Raw genomic sequence first — 25,152 nt, 5'->3', positions numbered from 1 at the left:
TTAGCACAGCTTTCATTGTGTCCCATAAGTTTAGGTATGTTGTACCTTCATTTTCATTAAATTCTAAGAAGTTTTTAATTTCTTTCTTTATTTCTTCCTTGACCAGGTTATCATTGAGTAGAGCACTGTTCAACTTCCATGTATATGTGGGTGTTCTTTCCTTATTGTTACTGAAGACCAGTCTTAGTCCGCGGTGGTCTGATAGGACACGTGGGATTATTTCTATCTTTCTGTATCTGTTGAGGCCTGTTTTGTGACCGATTATATGGTCAATTTTGAGAAAGTACCATGAGGTGGTGAGAAGAAGGTATATCCATTTGTTTTAGGATAGAATGTTCTATAAATATCTGTTAAGTCCATTTGATTCATAACTTCTGTTACTCTATGTCTCTTTAATTTCTGTTTCCATGATCTGTCCATTGATGAGAGTGGGGTGTTGAAATCTCCTACTATTATTGTGTGAGGTCCAATGTGTGCTTTGAGCTTTAGTAAGGTTTCTATTATCTATGTAGGTGCCCTTGTATTTGGAGCGTAGATATTTAGGATTGAGAGTTTATCTTGGCGGATTTTTCCTTTAATGAATGTGAAGTGTCCTTCCTTATCTTTTTTGATGACTTTTGGTTGAAAGCCAATTTTATTCGATATTAGAATAGGTACTCCAGCTTGCTTCTTCAGGCCATCTGCTTAGAAAGTGGTTTTCCAGCCTTTTACTCTGAGGTAGTGTCTGTCTTTGTCTCTGAGGTGTGTTTCCTGTAGGCAGCAAAATGCTGGGTCCTCATTAGGTAACCAGTCTGTTAATCTGTGTCTTTTTATTGGGGAATTGAGTCCATTGGTGTTGAGAGATATTAAGGAATAATGATGGTTTCTTCCTGTTATTTTCATATTTGGAAGTGAGATTATGTTTGTGTGCTTCTCTTCTTTTGGTTTTGTTGCAAAAAGATAAAGGTATTTTTTAATCTTGGATGAGACTGGACAAGAAACTCAAAGCAGGAGGTAGCCAAGGCCACTGAGCCTTAAAGTAGCAAAAGCTCTCAAAAAAACACTGAATAAAGTGAGGTTTGGTCACTGTATACACACAGGAGACAAGAATTCCGAAGTCAAGGCAAAGATTACCCATAGTCAAAGAAAGGAATGAGTAGCCATTATAAACTGTTAGAAATTGACACGGTTGACAATGAAATAAATCAAGACCTAGGGACTGAATTGATACAGATAAACCTAGAGACTTTGCTTAAGGAAAAAAGGTCTGTATCAGCAAGCAAACAATCTTTTTCTACAGTATTAATAATTGAATATAGTGAAGATAAGAGGAAATGCTCACATGAAAGTGCAAACTACTTTTTTTTAGAAGAAAACGAAATGAGAGGGACAGATATCCAGTATTTGAAGAAAGTGACAGACACTGAAGCAATACATTCAATCTCAAATGTCAGGTGTCACTGATGGTAACTGTGATAATGTGAACATGAAATTTTAATTTGGATATTAATCAACATTTAAAACTTTATGAGGGGGCTGGGGATTTAGCTCAGTGGTAGAGCGCTTACCTAGGAAGCACAAGGCCCTGGGTTCGGTCCCCAGCTCCGAAAAAAAGAACCAAAAAAAAAAAAAAAAACTTTATGAGACTTAAACAAGATACTTGTGAGGAAACTGTAAGCCATTGGCTATGCCTGCTAAATAAAGCTATCTATCTATGCTACAATACGAAAATAACAGGGTTGGGGGTTTAGCTCAGTGGTAGAGTGCTTGCCTAGCAAGTGCAAGGCCCTGGGTTCGGTCCCCAGCTCCGAAAAAAAGAAAAGAAAAAAAAAAGAAAATAACACATTTGTTGAGGATATGGAGAAATTGAAAATCTTGTATAGTACTGGCAAGAATATTATACAAATGGAAATAACCTAAGCCCCTAAAGACAAACTCCATATATCCCCTCAAATGCAGAACTAAGCTGGAACTTTTAGATAACTAGAGTTAAGTTGGAGTATCAGTAGGAGCTAGTTAGCAACAAAGAGCCATGAGGATGGGAGGTCAGTGAGATGAGGGTGGGACAGAAAACCCAGAAGAGGGAAGCCTAGAGAAGGAAAAGACAAAACTATGTAGGAGCAGAGAAAGACAGGGAAAGGCAGACGGAGGGAGTCAGTCAAAACTAAGGAGATAGGACAAATATAACAGCATGATACTTTATATGCTAAATAAAAGTACAACTTTAAAAAGAACATTTATGAAGTACCCTGCATATGTGAAGTGATCCCAGAAGATAGAGGATTTCAAACCAAAATCCCAAGACCAAGTACAGAATACTCACCTATGAGTTGTTGGCTAGACAATCTTCAGAGGTTCCAAAACCAATCAAGACAACTAGAATAAAACACTATTGCTGAAGACATTGCACTTGGATACAGAATACAGAAAAACTAAGATGGTACTCGGTTGGAAGCTTCTCCCTGCTGGCTGGCATTTATAGACTCATAAGGCTAGAAGGAGCTATGCAGGCTATAGGGGAGAGCAGTGATTGTATTGAGCTATAAAGCAAAAGGGCTACAATCCTGAACTGCATTCCAAAATATGCTTACAGGTACAATAACAGCGTGAGTGTTCTAGAGATAACTTTCCTCTGACTGTATTTGAGGTTCCTCTTTTTTTAATTGGATTTTTTAAATTTACATTTCAAATGTTATCCCCTTTCACAGGTTCGCATCCATAAACCCCCTATCCCATCCTCCCTCCCTCTGAGGGTATTCCTGCACCCACCCCTTCCCACTTCCCCACTCTGACATACCCCTACACTGGGAGGGTTCCAGCCTTGGCACCAAGGGCTTCTCCTCCCACTGGTGCCCAACAAGGGCTTCCTATGCTACATATGCAGCTGGACCCATGGTCTGTCCATGTGTACTGTATGGATAGTGGTTTAGTCCCTGGGAGCTCTGGTGGGTTGGTATTGTTGTTCTTAAGAGCTTGCAAACACTTTCAGCTCCTTCAATCCTTTCTCTAACTCCTCCAATGGGGTGCCCTGTTCTCAGCTCAATGGTTGGCCCTGAGCATTCACCTCTGTATTTGTCATGCTCTGGCAGAGCTTCTCAGGAGACAGCTATATCAGGCTCCTGTCAGCATGCACTTCTTGGCTGGGTTTGGTGGCTGTATGTATATGGGATGGATCCCCTCCTCTTCATTTTAAAAGAAATTCTTACAGAATAATTGAGTTTCATAAGACTTTTCCATACATCCTTACTTCTGTTTAACCCACCATAACCTCTATTTTCTTTTATCCCTATCCCTATTCTTGCATAAACTTTTAGTTCCCAGTACTATTTATCTGTTCTTTTATAGCACATACATTACATCATCTGGTTATATGTATTCTTTTTTTATACAATCTATAAATTTAGTCCTTGGTAGGTTGTGATAAAAAACATTCATAAGCCAGCATCTTAGAGTAGCAATTCTCAAAATTTTACAAACTCCTGAGACTGCCTGTGATTCTTGGCAGGTCAGCAAGATCAAATCTATTTTTAAGTAACATGAAGATACTAATCTTTATGCAATTTCTATAAGTGATATTATGATGAATACAAAGGAGTACAGAATCCTGCCCCCTTCTGTTAAGCCAGAGCTTAAGAATAACAAAGCGGAAAAGCAATGGCAGAGGCCACTCAATTTCTTTTGTATATAAAATTTACATACATATAACATAAACGTTTATATTTAGTACTTAAAAATGAGATCTTAAAATATTGATATTTGTGTTCATATGCAATGCTTTTATTGTTTTACTTTAAATGAATTCAGAAATTAGCATTTTGTAAAACAATGATAAAATCCCTACTATGACAGCAGACTCCTGTAATGTCAACCTCCAGGATGCTGAGGCAGTAGGTTTCTAAGTTTGAGACTCTTGCCCACTTTTTCTAATATTAGTTTGAGTGTATCTGGTTTGATGTGGAGGTCCTTGATCCACTTAGACTTAAGCTTGGTACAGGGTGATAAGCATTGATCGATCTGCATTCTTCTACATGCTGACCTCCAGTTGAACCAGCACCATTTGCTGAAAATGCTATCTTTTTTCCATTTGATGGTTTTGCCTCCTTTGTCAAAAATCAAGTGACCATAGGTGTGTGGGTTCATTTCTGGGTCTTCAGTTCTATTCCACTGGTCTATCTGTCTGTCTCTGTACCAATACCATGCAGTTTTTATCACTATTGCTCTGTAATACTGCTTGAGTTCAGGGATAGTGACTCCCCCAGAAGTTCTTTTATTGTGAGTATAGTTTTCACTAAATCTGATAGAGGGCTAATATCCATATTGTTGAGGATAGTTTTAGCTATCCTGGGTTTTTTGTTATTCCAGATGAGTTTGCAAATTGTTCTGTCTAACTCTTTGAAGAATTGGATTGGTATTTTGATGGAGATTGCATTGAATCTGTAGATTGCTTTTGGTAAAATGGCCATTTTTACAATATAAATCCTGCCAATCCATGAGCATGGGAGATCTTTCCATCTTCTGAGGTCTTCTTCAATTTCTTTCTTCAGAGGCTTGAAGTTCTTTTTGTACAGATCTTTTACTTGCTTGGTTAAAGTCACATCGAGGTATTTTAGATTATTTGGGACTATTATGAAGGGTGTCGTTTCCCTAATTTCTTTCTCGGCTTGTTTCTCTTTTGTGTAGAGGAAGGCTACTGATTTATTTGAGTTAATTTTATACCCAGCCACTTTGCTGAAGTTGTTTATCAGCTTTAGTAGTTCTCTGGTGGCACTTTTGGGATCACTTAAATATACTATCATATCATCTGCAAATAGTGATATTTTGACTTCTTCTTTTCCAATCTGTATCCCCTTGATCTCCTTTTGTTGTCTGATTGCTCTGGCTAGGACTTCAAGAACTATATTTAATAAGTAGGGAGAGAGTGGGCAGCTTTGTCTAGTCCCTGATTTTAGTGGGATTGCTTCAAGTTTCTCTCCATTTAGTTTAATGTTAGCTACTGGTTTGCTGTATATGGCTTTTACTATGTTTAGGTATGGGCCTTGAATTCCTATTCTTTCCAGGACTTTTATCATGAAGGGGTGTTGAATTTTGTCAAATGCTTTCTCAGCATCTAATGAAATGATCATGTGGTTTTGTTCTTTCAGTTTGTTTATATAATGGATCACGTTGATGGTTTTCTGTATATTAAACCATCCCTGCATGCCTGGGATGAAGCCTACTTGATCATGGTGGATGATTGTTGTGATGTGCTCTTGGATTCGGTTTGCCAGAATTTTATTGAGTATTTTTGCGTCGATATTCATAAGGGAAATTGGTCTGAAGTTCTCTTTCTTTGTTGGGTCTTTGTGTGGTTTAGGTATAAGAGTAATTGTGGCTTCATAGAAGGAATTCAGTAGTGCTCCATCTGTTTCAATTTTGTGGAATAGTTTGGATAGTATTGGTATGAGTTCTTCTATGAAGGTCTAATAGAATTCTGCACTAAACCCGTCTGGACCTGGGCTCTTTTTGGTTGGGAGACCTTTAATGACTGCTTCTATCTTTTTGTCTTGTCTCTTCTACATGTTTAATAACAAGTATGTATAGATGTATTCTTGTTTTGTTTTTTTCATTTTCAGATATGAGAGCCAAGGAAACCACTTTTATTTATTTTTATATGTATGTTTGTTTTTCTAAGCTGAATGTGTAAGTACGTACTTTTGACAAAATATTAATCAGTGTCTTCCTTGATAGAAGCATTAGTAACAGATGTGACTTATACTTTTGTATACTATATATTAATTTTTATTTAGCTGTAAAGAAAAAGAAATAATATTTGTGGGAAAGTGATTCTAAGTAGGAAGCATTATACACATTATGAATGTGTAAGCATGTGTGCGTGCATGCATTGCGTGTGCTCACGCGCGCGTGAGTGTGAGTGTGTGTGTGTGTGTGAGTGTGTGTGTGTGTGTGTGTGAGAGAGAGAGAGAAAGAGAGAGAGAGAGAGAGAGAGAGAGAGAGAGAGAGAGAGAGAGAGATGAGGGCAGCAGAGCTTTGGGAGAAGAGGGAAGGGGACAGCAAGAGGGACAGGCATGAGGGAGGGAGGGAGGGCAACAGGAAGGGAGGTAAATAAAAACAAAACATGCACGATACACCATAATGACAGCAATTACTCATATGCTAATTTAAACAATGGACAAAATAATGACAATAGAGAAGCAGCCTTTCTTCAAATCCTGAGTCTACATATCTTTTGAAATAAGTTTTTAGAAACTATGTTTCCCACCATTACTTAACATTTGATATTAATTCTAGTTAATGTACAGACTGTAAAAGTATTTTGTTATGTATCCATAAGGGGTTAAATCTGTGATAAATATTTATAGCAAAAGTATATCTTTTAATTATATAATTATTTATTTCTTTATGCTTTATTTATTTTTTTAATGTGTCTGGATATTTTGCCTGCATTTATGTCTGTGCACCACATGTGTGCAGTGCCCATGCAGAAACTGGAGTACCAGAGAGTTGTGAGCTGCGATGTGGGTACTGAGAGCTGTGAGCTGCGATGTGGATACTGAGAGTTGTGAGCTGCGATGTGGGTACTGAGAGCTGTGAGCTGCGATGTGGGTACTGAGAGTTGAACACAGGTCCTCTGTATAAGCAACAAGGGCTCTTAACCATTGAAGAACCCCTCTAGCCCCCAAAAGTATGTGACTTTTAACAGTAAACATCAAAAAATATCATAAATGATACTATAAAGAAAAGATGTTCGCCAAGTCCTATTTCTTCTGAGAGTGGAGAGCAGATTATAAAGGTAACCATCAAAGAAAAGGGCTCAGGCAGGACACCTGTACGCAACACGGAAGACAGACTGCCACACTGAACATCCAGAGTAACTATAAGCTACAGTAATGACATCAGCAAAGGCAGACAAAGGAGCCAGCCATAAGCAGTGGAAACTTGCACCGAAGGGAAGTTACATGTGCGACAGTCAAGATAGACGGAGAGGAAGAAAGACTCCAAGTGAAACTGGAAAACCAAGTCATCCACGTGAAAACAGTGAAGTTAGAGTCCAGTCTTTCACTGACAAAACAAAGCAACAAGCCAGAGGTAAAGACTGCACACAAGCTAACCTGTAAACCGTCCAACAAGGCCGTGGTGAGGTCTCCTGCATTTGCGGGAGAGATTTGTATAACGACACACAGGGCGGGACTCTGACAATGCTTGGGGAGGCTGGAGCTGAAGGCTAGCCTTATCAACATAGTAGGTAAGGCCAGCCTGAGGTAAAGCCAGACCTTGTTTCAAACAAAGGAAAAGAAAGGGAAAGAACTGGGATAGTAGAAAATAGAAAGAGAAGGGGCGGGAAGGATGAGAGTAGGGGAAGGTAGACAGGAAGAGAAGGGGAAGGCACAAGAAACAGGAAAGGGGGAAATGAAGGGGAGGAGACTAAGAAGAAAGAAAAGAACATGAAAGGAGATAAAGAAGGAAGAGAGAAAACGAAGCTTCAAGTAGGGAAAATAGGAAAAAAATTAGCAAGTTTAAAGGATGCATAAATCTGATGAAGTTACAGGCTTCCTTCATTCAAAGACCACTCTCCCCCTAAAGCCCATTAGCTGATTGTTATAATCTAGGGACGCCATCTCTCCTCAAAGCTATATTCCTTTCAGGATTGGTGAGGCCTGCATCTTACATATGAGAAACTGCCAATGGGCCTTTCAGAAGCCTCTATCCTGAGGCTCACCATCTCCTCATCTCAACAAACTCTGTCTTAGTTCGCTGTGCATTGCTGAGATAAAACAGCAAGATCGAAAGCAGCTTGTGGAGAAAGGGCTCTACTCTGCTTCCACTGCTACATCATGGTCAGTCACTAAGGAAGTCAGAGCAGGAACTCCAGGCAGGAACAAGAACCTGATGCACAAGTCATGGAGGAACGCTGTTCACGCTCACCCAGACTGCTTTCTCATATCACCAAGGATCACCAGACCAGGGGCAGCAGAGTCCTCAGTGAACAGGGCCCTCCCACATTACTAAGAAAACACACCTCAGGACTGCTCATAGGCCAATCTAATGGGGAGAGTTTTCTAAATGGACGTTGCTTCTCCCCAAATAATACTAGATTTTCTCACGTTGACATGAAACTAGACAGTACAAGCTCTCACTAACCAAGGAAGAACCTGATCTCCTACTTTCCTGAATACAAGTCAGAATGACAAACCCCAAGGACATGAGTCCACAATCCAAAGCAACTGGGACTTGTAGAAGGGATATCACTAAAACTTATTTTTAAAGACAGTGTAAGTGTACAAGACTGTTTTCTGTTACTGTGACAGAGAAAAGCAAGACAGGAGGAAAAGGTTTAACTTAGCTCACACTTCCAGGTCACAGTCCACCAGTGAGGAAAGTCAAGGCAGGAGCACAAACGAGATGAAGCAGAAACTATGACGAGATGCTGGCTAGCGTTTCATTCACCAGCTCATGCTTAACCACTTACATACCTCAAACCTACCTATCTAGGGTTAGTGCCACCCATAATGTACTGGACTCTCTCGCAGCTATCACAAATCAAAGCAACCGCTCACAGACATGGCCACAGGACAGTCTGATCTTGACAACTCTGCAGTTTCGGTTTCTCCTCCTCAGGTGACTCTAGGTTACATGAAGTAGAAACATGCCAGAACAGCAATGTGGATTATGCTGTCATTCATAATACACTGGCACAAGAAACTGGTTAGAAGGGCTTTTTTAGAGTCAAGCAAAAATACTGGGCATGAAAAAAAGTAAAGGGTAGCATGCAATCAGCAGAACATCTATTGAAGAATGGACAGACGACACTAGAGTAAGATAAGAAGCTTTCACAGAAATAAAGAACTGTGAGAAATTGCAAGGAGATAGAGAACACAAAGTAAGGCCTAATAGAAGATCTTTTGTTAAAAAAAAGAATTTCTAGGAATTCATTTATCCTAACAAATGAAAAATATTTAAAGGCCTCAAAACGATGACAAATGACATTTTTAGGAATACCACAGTGACAGTGTATATAAAACCTAGGAGTCTGGTAGTGTTTAAAACTACTTATTCACTTGGAAAGCACTAGGAGCCACATCTTTTTCTAATGTGCACCTAACAGCAAAGCCCCACTGTCATGTACCGAGTAAGCGTCTAAGGCCACTGACACTCTTATGAGTGACTTGGTTTTCATTGTCTCTAGGGTGTGGGGCAGTCTTGCTTTACAGCCTGCCATTCAAGGAATTCAAAGAACTTCACAGACTCTGGGGGAAAGAATCTGTCCACCACACTTAGCAAACTACACTAAACTCAGAGCCTTCCTTCTCTCCAGAAAATCATCCAGCTTTTTTCTGAGGAGTTAGAAGTTGGACAATGTGGCTCTGTGGAAGAGACCATAGAGACACAGCATCCTGTTGCTGCTCATTCTCTCCGTTTTGAGGACCCAGCTATACCACTCCTGGGCATACACCCCAAAGATGCTCCAACATATGCTCATAGTGGACACGTGCTCCACTATGTTCATAGCAGCCTTATTTATAATAGCCAGTAGCTGGAAAGAACCCAGATGCCCTTCAAAATGGATACAGAAAATGTGGTACATTTACACAGTGGAGTACTACTCAGCTATCAAAAACAATGACTTTATGAAATTCTTAGGCAAGTGGCTGGAACTAGAAAATATCATCCTGAGTGAGGTAACCCATTCACAAAAAATCACACATGGTATGTACTCAATGATAAGCGGATATTAAACCAAAACTTTGGACTACCCAAGATACAATTTACAGACCCCATGAAGCTCAAGAAGAAGAATGACCAAAGTATGGATGCTTCAATCCTTTTTAGAAGGGAGAACAAAATACTCATGGGAGGAAATACAGGGACAAAGAGTGGAGCAGAGACTGAAGGAAAGGCCAATTAGAGACTGCCCCACCTGGGGATCCATCCATATGCATCTACCAAACCCAGACACTATTGCTGATGCCAAAAAGTGCTTGATGACAGGAGCCTGATATGGATGTCTCCTGAGAGGGTTTGCCAGAGGTTTACTTTTACAGATGAGGATGCTTGCAGCTAACCATTGGACTGAGCACAGGGACCCCAGTGGAGAAGTTAGAAAAAGAACTGAAGTAGCTGAAGGGTTTGCAACCCCATAAGAACAACAGTATCAACTAACCAGAACCCCCATAGCTCCCAGGGACTGAACCACCAACCAAAGAGTATACATGGAGGAACCCAAGTCTCCAGCCGCATATGTAGCAGAGGATGGCATTGTCTGGCATCAACAGTAAGCCCTTGGTCCTGTGAAGGCTCATTTCCCCAGTGTAGAGGAATACCAAGGTGGTGAGGTGGGAGTGGGTGGGTGGGAATGGGAGCATCCTCATAGAAGCAGGGAGAGGGGGAGGGGGAATAACATTTGAAATGTAAATACATAAAATATCCAATAAAAATAATAAAAAAGTCGCATCAGAGACATCTGAACCACATGCAAATGTAGGCTCATTGTGATCAGTCCTTGTGCCCTCACCCTTGCTGCTGCTTACAGACCCAAGAATGTCAGCATTGCAGGCTGCAGAAATGCTGAAAGGCCTGATGAGTGCAGAGCCTCTCTGCGTCCTGTGCGTTCTTGAACCTGTCAGATCAATTTCGACTTCTCCACTGCATTTCCAATGCTGTTATGATTTGAATCTGAACTGTTTCCCACAGGGTCATGTTTTGAAAGCTTTGTCTCCAGGTAGCTGTGCTGTTTCAGGAGCCTGTCAAGCCTTTAAGGGGGGACCTGACTGACTAGGGCCATGCCTTTGAAGGTGAGTTTCTGTATCCTGGGTCTGTCAGTAATTTATTTGCTTCTTAGCCTGATGTTATATAAGGCGCCTCTGTGACATGTTCCTGTCACCATGAATTCCATAGGCCTTCCCTGTCATCAGACTCTCAGCAACAGTCAGCCAAAATGAAACTTTCCTTGCATAGTTTTTATAAGTTATTTTGTCACAATGACATAAATGTAACTAATACAAACTCCAAAAATTATACGAACCTCTTGTGTTCTTTCCATCGTCATTTCCGACTTCATCTCTTTTCTGTCAGTTTTACAAGGAAGGGAAGCCAAAAATCCTATCCTCACGCCAGTGTTAATTAGTTTCTTAGAGTCTGCCTTTTCCACTTATATAACACTAGTCTTCTTATATGTTGCATTTTTGAAGATAATAACAACTAATATTGAAAGCTTATTATATAACTTCATTTGCATATCAATTTAATATTTTCAAAAACTTCCTATTATTTTATTATGAAAATGAGAAAACTTAACATTCAAAGCATTAAGAAGACTTCTAAACAGTTTAGGATTTGAGATTTCTCCAAGTGATGTATATATATGGTGCTTCAGATAATGCTCTACTAAGAAAATGTGTCAGAGTAGTAATACTTCTAATTTCCTTCACACTAACTTTAAATATTTAAAAAAAACCACTTGTATCTTCAGTTTAAAAGAATTTTAAAAAGAACATAATTAATTCTAAACTAAAAGTTAATGAAAAAAATTTGCGACCGTTTCTAAGAGATTGAGAAATGTAGGTAACACTGAAGAGTCGGGTCTGAGCTCTTAGTGAACCCCTAGGCCTGCCCACTGCTGCTGGCTCCTGTAAGAAAGGAACGCTCTTCCTTTAAATTCCATAAGTAGTTTATAAAAGTACATCCGGGAAGCATGAGGCATGGGGAGGAAGATCGCTGTGCAAAGTCGGACGGAGAAGCCAACACTCACTGTGGACTGCGTCTGCACCATGTAGTCCCCCTCCATTTTACTCAGGCGCACATTTGTGTCCTCCAGCAATTCCTGAATAGTCTCCGTGTGGTGCTTTTGAAGCTCAAATTTTTCCTTTTCCATTTCCGCTACAGCACTGTGAAGCTGCACAATGAAGTCCAGAGTCTTTCACTACCATGGAATATGTCACTTTGAATTTAATAAATGTTTTTCAATATCCTATTTATATCTATAAAGAATCTAAAACCCACAAGTAAAAATACCATACAAAAAGGATATAATTTTTCCTGTTTTCTTGAACAGAAAATTTCAATAGATAAGGCAAATATTAAAGAAATGTCCTGTCTTGTGTAGAAACTAACTAAGCCTGATTGATAATATATTTCTCAATTAAACAATATTATCAGTGGTCTTCAAAATACCAACAGAAGAACACATACTAACGATCTTGTTGTTTCTGGGAACTGGAACTCAGCGTCTGTATCATCTGTTTCCGCTGTACAATACAAATGTAGACACGCTTTCTCACCTATGCAAATTCCCAAGAAACTTGCTTGGCTTTCCATAACCAATAAAACAACAAACACGAAGATGGTGTTTACAAGTGGAATACACAGAGTAAGGTTGATAATGAAGAAGGATTGTACATCACAAGTGCTGTGTGCGAGTCTTAATCAATATTCTTATGTTATGCTGCTTAAATGGCTGAAGCTTTTAAAAACACACTGTGAAATGAGGTAAAGGAAGCAAAACCGCAAGTGGAGACCAGGCCATCCCTTCCTTCATCCTACGCAAACCTAATTCTAACTTACCATCCCTGGATCTAGTGCCACTCATGGGATGGGGAACGAAGTTCAAGAGTCTAAGAGGTGCCTTGACTCACTATTCATGAACAGAGAGAAAGGCAGAAGCTAATGAAGGCAATGTGAATTCCCATCTGACAAGGAAGATACTGGAAGAATAGGAGGCCGGGTCATGGTGAGAACCAAAAGCAGAAAGCAGGCAAGATGCAGTACCACACTGGTAAGGGTCTCAAGAACCTTGAGCAAGAAGAGTGAGGATACTCAGAAATAGCCATCCAGGAGACCTTTCAGCTTTGCCAAATACAGGCAGTTTTGACTACTGGAAGCATTCCTTCAAACCTGACCCCTGAATCTGTAATTTTCTGAAGGCTGTTTTCACACCAGGGATACACCTAGTACCAAAAGTGATCCAAGATGGTCACTAAGCCCTGTACCAATGCCTCCCCAGTGCATGCAAGCAGGAACTGTCCACTAGGGATTTTACTCACATCCAACAAAGTTTGAACTATCAGCTTCAGCCTGGGGTATATAGTGGTGCCAGGCATTTTAATAGAGAAATGATTCAAATCCCAAATTGAAACCATTATTTCCATAATCATTTTAGTTAAAACCTATTGGCTATGACAAAAAATGCAAAACATTAATTCAATAAGTCACAAATATGACTTTAAAACAAAAACTATTTCTAGAATACAGACTTTGAAGTAAACATATACAAAAACAGCAGCACTAGCAATCTTTGTTTCTCTTGAAGTTTGAAGTGTTTTCTGCACTTGCTAGCATGTCCCTCTCACATGCACAGGCCTGTGGCTGACTTGGGGAGCTTACCTTTTTTTCCCAGTCATTATTCAGAGATTCTGTGCTCTGCTCACATATCTTCTTCAGCTCGGTTATCTGATTCTCTTTAGTTTCTCTGATAACTTGACAGTCACGTATAAGGATCTGAACTGTCAAAAACAATGAGACTATAGTTAAACCAGTTCTAGGAACCATATTAGAATTTGATATCTAAATGTAATGATACATTTAATAGATAGTTTTTCACTAACTTACTTTTCTAAAAACTCCTCTCATTTCATTGCTTTTTGGCCACTTCTATAAGCATAGATGAAATTGATTAGTCTTTATTCTCTCTCTAGAATATTTAAAAACCATGCTACCCTCAAGTATTTCTCCTCTAATATGGCCTCCGTCACTCTAAAGAGTCCATTCAACAGAGCAGGTCCCATGGGTGTGCCAGCTGGGAACCATACTGAAGTTCTACTCCCCTAAAGGCTATGGGCCAAAGGCTCTAACCGAGAAAATAGCTCCTCACAATCCCACTGCTTTGGCTCCATCTCTTGTGTCTTCCACATCATAAAGTGGCACTGCGAACACCGCCGTCTCTGTGGGCCCCCGGGGACGAGCTCATGGTCTGCTACCATTTCCAGCCCCCACTCCTTCATACCTTTCTTCTTTTGTGGAACATTTTGTGCTCATGGAGTGTCAGCTCAGGGTATAATTTTTAAAAACACTAACCGAATAGATTCTTCCCTTTGAAAATAAAGAAATCCCTCTAATTTGCACAAAATCAGGTCTCTAGGCATATATGTAGGCAGAATACTGAATACAAAATAAACAAAACTTTTTTAAAATGAGGGTTTTTAAAACTTTTTATTTATTTTATGTATATGAGTGCTCTGCTGCATGTAGAAAAGACACTACCAGATTCCCATATGGGAATCAAACTCAGGACCTCTGGACGAAGAGCCAGTGCTCTTAACCACTGAGTCATCTCTCCTGCCCATAAATAAACCTTAAAAAAAAGAAAGAAAAAACATTATTTCTTTTCTTAAAAAATTAAAAAGAAAACATTATTTCTTTTTTAAAAAGGAAAAAGACTGAATAGTTTTAAGTTTAAGGATGTTTGAGGTTCCCAATATGAAAAAGAGTGAGAAAGAAAATCTAGAAATATCAAATACTTTAGATATTCCTTCACTTTTTGTAATTGTTACCAGTGATAGCTAATCACTTTCACCAACATTTTTAAGTGAATAAGAGTCTCCATCCTTTCTTTTTTAAAATTTATTTTTACTTTATGTGCATTGGTGTTTTGCCTACATCTATGTCTGTGTGAGGGCGTCAGATTCCTTGGAACTGGAGTTACAGACAGTGGTGAGTGGCCATGTGGTGCTGGGGGGAATTGAATCCAGGTCCTCGCTTAAGCACTGAGTCATTTTTCCAGCCCCACTTTAACCAACATTTAAAGCAGGAAATTAAACTAAAAAAACCATAAGTTATTGGTTAATTCTCACATGTAACTGCCCACTAGACTGTCAGGGATATTACGATCCATTCTACCACATTAGGTTTGCTCTGGGAAAACCCAATAAACTTGGCAGCAGCCGAGATCGAAATCCCCTTTGTCCCTCATTCTTACTCATTGCCTACATGTCTGCCATCAACCAGACCTTAATCCTTTCAGTTCCACACTCACTGACCCCAAGGTTGTGACTCAGATATTCTAGGCCTTTATCAAAGCATTTGCAAAATTACACAAGTGGACACAGACAGACAGACAGCCACAAGCCTGTGAACTAGAGATGTGCTCAGTGGTCAAACATTGCCACATATACACGTACACACACACACACACACACACACACACACACACACACACACTTCATCAATTTTACCCTTCCTACCCCAACACAAGAAATTCCTCTCTTCAACTAATCAAATTCAAACAAAGGTTAATTTCACAAAAAAATGATATCTTGTTGTGAATCCTTGAGAATTTTAATTTTGGTTCATAGCAGCCAATTTAAAATTTAATTACATGCTTTCTTCTTCCTTCACAATGAATAAGTGGGAAATATTTGAAGATTTTTTAACACACACACGCACACACACATGCAGGAAACTTACTTTACCTAGTTACATGAAAGTCCATACAAATTTCATCTATTGTTGGAAGCTCAGAAATGAAATTTTACATTTTTACATTTAAATCATTAAAATAAATATACACAGGTATTGGAAGATTCACATCAGACACCATCACCTTTCTTCTCAAGCTTTCGCACAGTCTCCTCGGTTTCAGTTTGTTTCTTTTTGTATAAGATTTTCAACTCTTCTAATTCATTATTCTTTCTTTCTAAAATCTGAAAAAAACAGTGGATAGTACTTCAGTACATAAAATTAGTATAGAATATATAATAAGTGAGCACAGTATTTTGCAATTCTATCAGTCTCATAAATGATTCCACCTAAATAAAAAAAACTTACTTTATATACAGATAAAATATTAATACACTAGAATAACTAATTTTAAAATATTTGTTTAGAATTTTCAAGATAATATTAAGAAGAATATGGATAATATATTACATGAATCCCTAAAACATGGATTGGAAATTAAACTGTCATAAAGTAGTGGAGCGAGGTCATCAGAAATCAGCTCTTGGCTCATGCACTCCTCTGCACTGGGGTGCAGCATCCTTCATGAAGACATGGAGAAACCCTGCCATAAGTGTCCTACTGTCTTGCTGCTTAAAGCCAAGACCTTTTCCAAGATGATGATTTACAACAGGCTCCATTCCTATCTATCTGTTTTATGAATCAGGAAAAAAAATGAACTCAAAATGTAAAAACAAGTTTTACACCATTTATATTTTACCAGTTGTTTCAAATTTAAGTACTTAATAACTATAGCCATTATTTTATACTTTAGCATAAAAAGAAGTCAAATTAAAAAGAGGAATAACTAAAATAGGAAAGTTAATAAACAGTAGAAAATGTTACCCAGGAGTGCAAAAGAAAACCAGAGTGAGGAGTGAGTGGGCCAGGCTAATGGTCTCACAGTGCAGCTAGACTTCCATACGCCCTAAACCAACTTTGAGTAAAACGTAGAAAGACTCCAAAGTAGTTTTTCTTAGTGTTTTTATTAGTAGCCTTCTACTTTATCTTTCTTGTTTTAGCCTCAACCCTATGGCTGCTAGATCATAACCCACAAACATAAGCCAAAATAATTTTCCTTTTCTTATTGGATATTTTATTTACATTTCAAATGTTACTCCCTTTCCCAGTTTCCTATCCATAAACCCACTATCCCCTCCTACCCTACTTTTTATAAGGGTGTTCCCCTCCCCATTCAACCCCCAGTCCAATCACCACCTGACATTCCCTTAAACTGGGAATCCAACCTTGGCAGGACCAAGGGCTTCTCCTTCCTTTGGTGCCCAACAAGGCCATCCTCTGCTACATATGCAGCTGGAGTGATGGGTCTGCCCATGTATAGTCTTTCGGTGTGGTTTAGTCCCAAGGAGCTCTGGTTGGTTGGCATTGTTCTTCTTATGTGGTTGCAAGCCCCTTCAGCTATTTCAATCCTTTCTCTAATTCCTCCAATGGGGACCTAGTTCTCATTTCAACGGTATACTGCTAGCATTTGCCTCTGTATTTGTCATGCTCTGGCTCAGCCTCTCAGGAGATGGCTATATCAAGCCCCTGTCAGCATGCACTTCCTGGCTTCATCAGTACTGTCTAGTTTTGGTGGAGATATATATATATATGCTGGATTCCAAGGTGAGGCAGGCTCTGAATGACCATTCCTTCAGTTTCTGCTCCAAACTTTGCCTCTATACCCTCCTATGAATAATTTTGTTCCCCCTTTTAAGGATTAAAGCATCTGCACTTTGGTTGTCCTTCTTGAACTTCATGTGGTCTGTGGATTGTATCTTCGGTAATTCAAGTTTTTGGGCTAATATCCACTTATTGGTGAGTGCATACCGTGTGTGTTTTTCTGTGATTGGGTTACCTCAGTCAGGATGATATTTTCTAATTCAATCCATTTGCCTATGAATTTCATAAAGTCATTGTTTTTGATAGCTGAGTAGTTCTCCATTCTGTAGATGTACCTCATTTTCTGTATCCATTCCTCTGTTGAAGGGCATCTGGGGTTCTTTCCAGCTTCTGGCTATTATAAATAAGGCTGCGATGAACATAGTGGAGCACGTGTCTTTGTTATATGTTGGGGCATCTTTTGGGTCTATGCCCAGGAGATGTATAGCTGGGTCCTCAGGTAGTTCAATGTCCAATTTTCTGAGGAACCTTCAAAATGATTTCCAAAGTGATTGTACGAGCTTGCAACCCCACAAACAATGGAGGCGTGTTCCTCTTTCTCCACATCCTCGCCAGCATCTGCTGTCACCTGAGTTTTTGATCATAACCATTCTGACTGTTATGAGGTGCTACCTCAGGATTGTTTTGATTTGCATTTCCCTGATGACTAAGGATGTTGTACATTTCTTTAGGTACTTTTCAGCCATTCGATATTCCTCAGCTGAGAATTCTTTGTTTAGCTCTGTAACCCATTTTGTAATAGGGTATTTTGGTTCTCTGGAGTCTAACTTCTTAAGTTCTTTGTATATTTTGGGTATTGGTCCTCTATCAGATATAGGTTTGGTAAAGATCTTTTCCCAATCTGTTGGTTGCCATTTTGTCCTAATGACAATGTCCTTTGCCTTACAGAAGCTTTTGCATTTTTATGAGGTCTCATTTGTCTATTCTTGATCTTAGAGCATAAGCCATTGGTGTTTTGTTCAGGACATTTTCCCCAGTGCCCATGTGATCGAGACCTTTCCCAACTTTTTCTTCTATTAGTTTGAGTGTTAATTGGTTTGATGTGGAGGTCCTTGATCCACTTGGATTTAAGCTTTGTACAAGGTGATAAGAATGGATTGATTTGCAATCTTCTACATGCTGACCTCCAGTTGAACCAGCACCATTTGTTGAAAGTGCTATCTTCTTTCCATTGCATGGTTTTAGTTTCTTTGTCAAAGATCAAGTGACCACAAGTGTATGGGTTCATTTCTGGGTCTTCAATTCTATTCCACTTATCTACCTGCCTGTCTCTGTACCAATAACAGGAAGTGTTTATCACTATTGCTCTCTAATACTGCTTGAGGTGAGAGATGGTGATTCCCCCAGAAGTTCTTTTATTGTTGAGGATAGTTTTCTTTATCCTGGTTTTTTTGTTATTCCAAATGAATTTGCAAATGGCTCTTTCTAACTCTATCAAGAATTGAGTTGGAAATTTTTGATGGGGATTGTATTGAATCTGCAGATTACTTTTGGCAAAATGGTCATTTTTACTATATTAATCCTGCCAATCCATGAGCATGAGAGGTCTTTGCATCTTCTGAGATCTTCATTTTCTTTCTTCAGAGACTTGAAGTTCTTGTCACTTGCTTGGTTAGAGTCACACGGAGGTTTTTATATTATTTGTGACTATTGTGAAGGGTGTCATTTCCCTAATTTCTTTCTCAGCCTGTTTATCCTTTGAGGAGAGGAAGGCTATTGATTGGTTTTAATTTTATATCCAGCAACTTTGCCGGCAGGAGTAATATAGTAAAGATGGCCATTTTGCCAAAAGTAATCTATAGATCAGGCTTAGTAGTTCTCTGGTGGAAGTTTTGCAGTCATTATTTATACCATATCATCTGCAAATACTGATACTTTGACTTCTTCCTTTACAATCTGTATCCCTTCGACATCCTTTTGTTGTCTGATTTCTCTGGCTAGGACTTCCAGTACTATATTGAATAAGTAGGAAGACAGTAGGCAGCCTTGTCTAGTCCCTGATTTTGGTGGGATTGCTTCAAGTTTCTCTCCATGTGGTTTGATGTTGACTACTGGCTTGCTGTATATTGCTTTTACTATGTTTAGATATGGGCGTTGAATTGCTGATCTTTCTAGGACTTTTATCATGAAGGTTGTTGAATTTTGTCAAATGCTTTCTCTGTATCTAATGAAATGATAATGTGGTTTTTTTTCTTTGAATTTGTTTATATAGTGGATTATGTTGATGGATTTCCATATATTGAACCATCGCTGCATCCCTGGGATTAAGCCTACTTGATCATGATGGATGATCATTTTGGTGTGTTCTTGGAATCAGTTTGCAAGAATTTTATTGAGTATTTTGGGGTTGAATATTCATAAGAGAAATTGATCTGAAGTTCTCTTTCTTTGTTGGGTCTTTGTGTGGTTTAGGTATAAGCATAATTGTGGCTTTATAGAAGGAATTGGCTAGTGCTCTGTCCGTTTCTATTTTGTAGAATGGTTTGGATAGTATTGGTCTGATAGAATTGTGCACTAAACCCATCTATCTGATCCTCTGCTCTTTTGTTGGAAGACTTTTAATAACTGCTTCTATTTCTTTAGGAGTTATGGGGTAGTTTAGATGGTTTATCTGATACTGATTTAACTTTGGTAGCTGGTATTTGTCTAGAAAACTGTCCATTTCGTCCAGATTTTCCAGTTTTGTTGAATATAGTCTTTCGTAGTAGGATCTGATGATTTTTTTGAATTTTCTCAGATTCTGTTGTTGTTTCTCCCTTTTCATTTCTGATACTGTTAATTTGAACATAATCTCTGTGCCCTCTGGTTAGTCTGGATAAGGGTTTATCTATCTTGTTGATTTTCTCAAAGAACCAGATCCTGGTTTTGTTGATTCTTTGTATGGTCCTTTTTGTTTCTACTTGGTTGATTTCAGCCCTGGGTTTGATTATTTCCTGCCTTCTAATCCTTTTGAGTGTATTTGCTTCTTTTTGTTCTCGAGTTTTTAGGAGTGCTGTCAAGCTGCTAATATATGCCCTCTCCTGATTCATTTTGGAGGCACTCAGAGCTATGATATTTTCCTCTTAGCACTGCTTTCATTGTGTCCCATAAGTTTGGGCATGTTGTGCCATCATTTTCAGTAAATTCTAAAAAGTCTTTAATTTCTTTATTTCTTCCTTGATCAAGTTATCATTGAGTAGGGTGTTGTTCAACTTCCATGTATATGTGGGCTTTCTGTTGTTTTTGTTGTTATTGAAGACCAGTCTTAGTCCTTGGTCTAAGGATGCATGGGATTATTTCAATCTTCCTGTATCTGTTGAGGCCTGTTTTGTGCCTGATTATATGGTTAATTTTGGAGAAGGTACCATGAGGTACTGAGAAGAAGGTATATTCTTTTGTTTTAGGATGAAATGTTCTATAAATATCTGTTAAGTCCATTTGGTTCATAAGTTCTGTTAGTCTCTATGTCTCTATTTTAATTTCTGTTTCCATGATCTGCGAATTCATAAGAGTGGGGTGTTGAATTTTCCTACTATTATTGTATGAGGTTCAATGTGTGCTCTGAGCTTTAGTAAGGTTTCTTTTATGAATGTAGGTGCCCTTGTATTTGGAGTATTTAGATATTTAGGATTGAGACTTTCTCTTGGTGGATTTTTCCTTTGATGAATATGAAGTGTCCTTATCTCTTTTGATAACTTTTGGTTAAGTTGATTTTATTCGATATTAGAATGGCTACTCCAGCTTGTTTCTTGGAACCCTTTACTTGGAAAGTCATTTTCCAGCCTTTTATTCTGAGGTAGTGTCTGTCTTTGTCTCTGAGATGTGTTTCCTGTATGCAACAAAATGCTGGGTCCTCTTTATGTATCCAGTTTCTTAGTCTATGTCTTTTTATTGGGAAATTGAGTCCATTGATGTTAAGAAATATTAAGGTTAGTCATTGTTGCTTCCTGTTAATTTTGTTGTTAGAGGTGTCTTGTGTGTCTCTCTTCTTTTGGGTTCATTGGAAGGAGATTACTTTCTTGTTTTTTCTAGGTGTTGTTTCCCTCCTTGTGTTGGAGTTTTTCATCTATTATCCTTTGTAGGGCTGGATTTGTAGAAAGATATTGTGTAAATTTGGTTTTCTCATGGAATATCTTGGTTTCTCTATCTGTGTTAATTGAGAGTTTTGCTGGACATAATAACCTGAACTGGCGTTTTTGTTCTCTTAGGGTCCGTAAGACATCTGCCTAGGATCTTCTGGCTTTCATAGTCTCTGGTGAGAAGTCTGGTGTAATTCTGATGGGTATGCCTTAAATGTTACTTGAACTTTTTCCCTTACTGCTTTTAAAATTATTTTTTTTTGGTTTGTACGTTTGGTGTTTTGACTATTATGTGACAGGAGGAATTTCTTTTCTGGTCCAATCTATTTGGAGTTCTATAGGCTTCTTATGTTTATGGGCATCTCTTTCTTTAGGTTAGGGAAGTTTTCTTCTATAATTTTGTTGAAGATATATACTGGCCTTTATTTAAGTTGGGAGTCTTCACTCTCTTCTATACCTATTATCCTTAGGTTTGATCTTCTCATTGTGTTCTGGATTTCCTGGATGTTTTCGGCTAGGAGCTTTTGGCGTTTTACGTTATCTTTGATGGTTGTGTCGATGTTTTCTATGGTATCCTCTACCCATGAGATTCTCTCTTCTATTGCTTGTATTCTGTTGCTGATGCTTGCACCTATGACTCCTGATCTCTTCCCTTTTATTATCTCCAGGGTTATCTCCCTTTGTGCTTTATTGTTTCTGTTTCCATTTTTAAATCCTGGATGGTTTTGTCTATTTCCTTTACCTGTTTGGTAGTGTTTTCCTGTAATTCTATCAGGGATTTTTGTATTTCCTCTTTAAAGGCTTCTACTTGTTTACTTGTGCTGTCCTGCATTTCTTCAAGGGAGTCATTTATGTCCTTCTTAAATCTTCCATCATCATCATAAAATGTGATTTTAAATCCAAATCTTGCTTTTTTTGGTGTGTTTGGATATACAGTATTTGCTTTGGTGGGAGAACTTGTCTCTGATGATGCCAAGTAGTCTTGGTTTCTGTTGCTTAGGTTCCTGTGCTTGCCTCTCACCATCAGGTTGTCTCTGGTGTTAGCTTGTCTTACTGTCTCTGAAAGTGGCTTGGCCCTCCGGTAGGCCTGTGTGCCAGCACTCCTGTAGGCCTGTGTGCCAGCACTCCTGTAGGCCTGTGTGCCAGCACTCCTGTAGGCCTGTGTGCCAGCACTCCTGTAGGCCTGTGTGCCAGCACTCCTGTAGGCCTGTGTGCCAGCACTCCTGTAGGCCTGTGTGCCAGCACTCCTGTATACCTGTTTCTTTCAGCCGGATCTGGGAACAGAGAGCTCTGCTATCAGGTGTACAGGCACTCCTGGCGACTGGCTTTCAACTCTTGGCTCAGGCAGAAACCAAAGGGCTTTGACTGCTCCTAGGTTCCTGTGCCCAGGGGGCACAGATGGCACTAGGTGATTTCCTCTTGGGTCAGGAATTTGGGCAGAAAGTATTCGTCTCCTTTGGGTTCTCAGGAGTAGCCGCCGCTACTAGGTCCAGCTCTCTCCCCCCTAATTTTTCCTTTCTTAAGCTGCTTTTTCTCAGGTATTTGGTATAAGTGGTATGAAATTAATTAGCCTAAGTTGTGACCATGAAGTGAGGTCACTGTTGTGATAAGCCTGATGGTATAGTTCTTAGGTCTTTGGAACTGGTATACAGGAAGGAAGAGGAAGACTCTAGAGCTGCAGGCTAAAGAAACCCTATAATACCATACACAGAGCTTAGGAAGCTCTTCCAGCTCAAGGTTTGCAAACTAGAATACCAACAAAATGGAGATACTGTATCAAAAGGCATCCTGGCCTCCATCAGAAGCTGAGCTAGATGCCATTCATGTTTTATTCTGGCAAAGAATTTGGCTGCATTCTGCTCATATCCTGAAAATACATGAAGCGTAACTAAAAAGTTATAGACAAATTTGTCAAAGAAAATTATGAGACAGCACAATTAGCTAGGGGTGTGGCATTGTTACTACTTACTATTTTAGTTGGATTTATAAAGAGTGAAAACAGAAAGAAATGTACAATTAGACAAAAAATAGAAAAGAAAAAAGAAAAAGTGTAAATCTAATTAAAATTGAGGACAAAGCAGGTGGGGACAAAATGTGTATTTGTTCAATAGAATAGTGCCAGTAGAGAGAAAGCATAGATTTAGTGCTGGGCCAACAGGAAAGGAGCCATAGTGGTCAAGACTTCACACATCCAGAGCAGCAGAGTTAGGACAATGCAAAGTTATCTAAAATTTCCCACTTGAAAAGACAGTGACTAAACACAGAGAGCTAGCAGGGAATCCAGCTAAACCAGGGTTACCTAGCCAAGTGTTTTTACCAGGTTTAAGCTCAAAAACATACAGATGAAATTCAGCTCTGGACCAAAGGATCCAGGATACATCTCAAGTCAATATGAAGACATGATGTTCTCCACGTGGTGCTGGTTTTGCAACTATGAAGAGTGAGGAGGTAACAAACAAGGCCTTGTGCAGAATTCTAGAAAGTCACCGAGACCAGGCAATGGCCCAAGGGAGAGGTCATCTATGTTACAGGCAACTGAGCTGGAGAAGCAAAGCTAACAAAACCCAAGGAAGAAGCCCATAACTACCCCATTCCCCATATGCCTGACATGGAGCTGAAGGCTTTGTATTTCCCATGATGCCTTTCACTACTACTTTGGTCTGGTCTATTCTCCCTTCCTTCACTCTAGGATGAAAATAGTTTATCCCATGACATTATGTGCTGAAAATATATAACTTTTTCCTTGAAAAGGGCTTATATTTAAGAGACTGCCTTGAGTCTAAAAAGAGACATGGTCTTTGCTCTTTTGAACAGTACTGGAACTATGAGACTATGGAATTGTTTAAGACTTTACTGAATTCATCTTGAATTTTGAGAAGGCCATGATCTCCTAGGTCCCAAGTTTTGGAATGTTTGGTTTGTATATAAAATTCCTTCCATAGACTCAGGTATATGAACATCTACCTCTCAGCTGATAGTACTATTTTGAGAGACTGGAACATTTGGAAGATGGGGCCTCACTGGAGGAAGAAGAGCTTTTGGTGTCAGGTATTGAGGTTTATAACCCAACCCCACTTCTTGTCCTATCTACTTTCTAATCTACAAATAGGAAGCACTCTGTCGCTGTTGAATGCCACTGGAATAGAGATGCACCCCCTAACTTTCTCCACTACTGGAGAGAGTATTCTCTAAAATGATAAGCCAAGACAAAGAATGAAAAAGCCTTTCTCCTATGTTTCTTGTCAAGCATTGATCAGGATGATTTAAAAAAAAAGGTAACTGGGGTTAGGGATGGGGGCAAAATGGTAAGCACCAAGCTCCTGTTATAGACAAATTTGTCAAAGAAAATTATGAGACAGCACAATTAGCCAGGGGTGTGGCATTGTTACTACTTACTGTTTTAGTTGGATTTATAAAGAATGAAAACAGAAAGAAATGTTCAATTAGACAAAAAAATAGAAAAGACTGTGTCTCTGAAAAATGAGCTGGAAAATGATAGAGGGACATATGCAAAATAGGACTCTAGCCTTCATAGGCACATGCAATAGAAATACACCCTTATACACATGTTGCATATACAACACATACCACATGTACAAATGCATGTGCATGCCCACTCTCATAACCACCCCCCACACACAGGATAAATCAAATAATACTTGTCTTAACAGTAAAGTATTTTCTATTTCAGAGATGCTTGCATCCATGATACTGTGGTCTTGGTCTTCTGCCTCTGCCCCTGCTGTCTTCCTTTGTTTAATTTTTGAGCCAGAATCCCTTTCTCTGAGCCAAGGAGACTACTCTGGCGGTGCATACCAGCTACTCTAGAGAGCAAGGCAAGAGGAAGATGAGGTCATGCTGTGCCTGGACTACAGATGTGTGTAAGGCCAGCCTGAGCACCCAGTGCTAGGGTTAGTATGCCCAGCTGATTCTGTCTTTGTTATTC

At 39.2% G+C, this 25,152-nt stretch overlaps 1 protein-coding gene across 11 annotated transcripts in view; it reads right to left on the bottom strand.

Annotated features, from left to right (window-relative positions):
- Positions 1-25,152, bottom strand: part of Cep112 (centrosomal protein 112) — a 467,050-nt gene that overhangs the window by 331,072 nt on the left and 110,826 nt on the right. For 9 of the 11 annotated variants that reach the window (XR_005489758.2, XM_039085653.2, XM_063268762.1 and 6 more), the window contains 3 exons: positions 15,572-15,671; positions 13,357-13,475; positions 11,726-11,869 (listed from right to left, as the gene is read on the bottom strand). Coding sequence is in view for 10 of the 11 variants with exons in the window: in XM_039085653.2 (XP_038941581.1) it covers positions 11,726-11,869; positions 13,357-13,475; positions 15,572-15,671 (363 nt within the window). In the remaining variant the exon portion in view is untranslated. The remainder of the gene's footprint in view (positions 1-11,725; positions 11,870-13,356; positions 13,476-15,571; positions 15,672-25,152) is intronic. The other 2 variants (XM_039085651.2, XM_063268763.1) reach the window with 1 other exon arrangement.

The sequence above is a fragment of the Rattus norvegicus genome, chromosome 10 (assembly GCF_036323735.1).
Source record: "Rattus norvegicus strain BN/NHsdMcwi chromosome 10, GRCr8, whole genome shotgun sequence".
Lineage (NCBI taxonomy): Eukaryota > Metazoa > Chordata > Mammalia > Rodentia > Muridae > Rattus > Rattus norvegicus.
This window is presented reverse-complemented; position numbering and strand designations above follow the sequence as displayed.